This window comes from Ailuropoda melanoleuca, unplaced genomic scaffold (genome assembly GCF_002007445.2).
Source record: "Ailuropoda melanoleuca isolate Jingjing unplaced genomic scaffold, ASM200744v2 unplaced-scaffold66653, whole genome shotgun sequence".
Taxonomy (NCBI): Eukaryota; Metazoa; Chordata; class Mammalia; order Carnivora; family Ursidae; genus Ailuropoda; species Ailuropoda melanoleuca.
Genome location: NW_023241229.1, coordinates 1 through 1,336, shown reverse-complemented (window position 1 = coordinate 1,336; position 1,336 = coordinate 1). Strand labels below are relative to the sequence as shown.

The 1,336-nt window shown below is 49.6% G+C and overlaps 1 protein-coding gene across 1 annotated transcript; it reads left to right on the top strand.

Annotated features, from left to right (window-relative positions):
- Nucleotides 1-128: 128 nt before the first annotated feature.
- LOC117800231 (disintegrin and metalloproteinase domain-containing protein 21-like) lies at nucleotides 129-1,309 on the top strand (the record flags this gene model as incomplete). The annotated part of the gene is made up of 2 exons (XM_034652761.1): nucleotides 129-149; nucleotides 213-1,309. A coding segment is annotated over exon 2 (1,006 nt), but the record flags the coding sequence as incomplete, so codon positions are not given.
- Nucleotides 1,310-1,336: the final 27 nt, after the last annotated feature.

Sequence of the window (1,336 nt, the reverse complement as noted above, 5' to 3'; positions counted from 1 at the left end):
CGCTGTCCGAGAGACAATGGGACCTTTTGGTCCAGGTATACACACTACTGTTCCCAATTCCTCCCGTTTTTTTCTCTTCCCTAGGTCCCCTGTGCTCGGACGCCCAACTCACTGAGCACAGCCTCCCCTGATGAGCACACCATTATTAGGTAATAACTCCCCACCCCCTCCCTGGGAAGGCTGTGACCCCAGTCCCTCTCTGCTCTCCGCAGGACCCCACTGCTAGAAAAGTTGCTGTTTGGGGGATCATCTTGCCTACCTCCCACCCAGCTGCATCTTCTGTGGTCACAGGCTCCTTCACTCATGGGGCCAGCCTGGGCCCGGGTCCACTTGACAGGTGATCACTGGCTGCCTCTGCTCTGGCTACTCCTGTCCCCAGCCTGCTGCTCCCATGCCCTCCCAGGATGGCGCTTCACTTCCTCTGAGGTTGTGATCCCCAGGAAGGTGTCCCACAGGGTGGGTGGAACTGAGAGACAAGGCCAGCTGTCCTATAAGATTCACTTCAGGGGCCAAAGACATGTGCTTCACATGAAAATCAAGAAGAACCTGCTGCCCAGACATTTTCCTGTTATCACCGAGAATGATCAGGGCGCCATGCAGGATGACTACCCCTTTGTCCCTCGAGACTGCTACTACTATTGCTACCTGGAAGGGGTTCCCGGCTCCATGGGCACACTGGACACCTGCTACGGGGGTCTGCATGGCATGCTGCAGGTGGATGACTTCACTTATGAAATAAAACCACTGGAGGCTTCTTCTGAATTTGAGCATGTGGTTTCTCTGCTTGTGTCAGAAAGAAGATCGTCAGAGGCTGAAAGGTGTACGATTGAAGAGCGAGACACAAATCAAGAATACGAAGAGGCAGTCCTTGCCGGAACTCCTAGAGCAGCCCCTGTGTATTTGTGGTGGCCACATAAGAAATACTTAAAAATCCACTACACAGTTTCTCACTCATTATTTCTGTTGAACACTAATATCACACGTATAGTAGAGAATGTAGTGATTTTCAACAACATACTACATACCATCTACAAACCAGCTCTCTTAGATGTCAACATACGTGTTTTGTGCATATGGAATAGAGTAGACATGGTGGATTATGAGGAATACGTACGAATTAGTGACTTGATGTCTTATTTTGGTGTGTGGAAATACTGGGGTTGGTATGGAGATATTCCTCATGATACTTCAATGCTTCTTACAGGACATAAGCTCTATGGGGCCTCATATTATGGCCAATACGATGGAGTGTGCAACCCCAACTGGGGCGTGTCGTATGTATATATGGCAAGATATCACATATTTTGGTGTGCGTCTGTTGCAGCACATGCCCTAG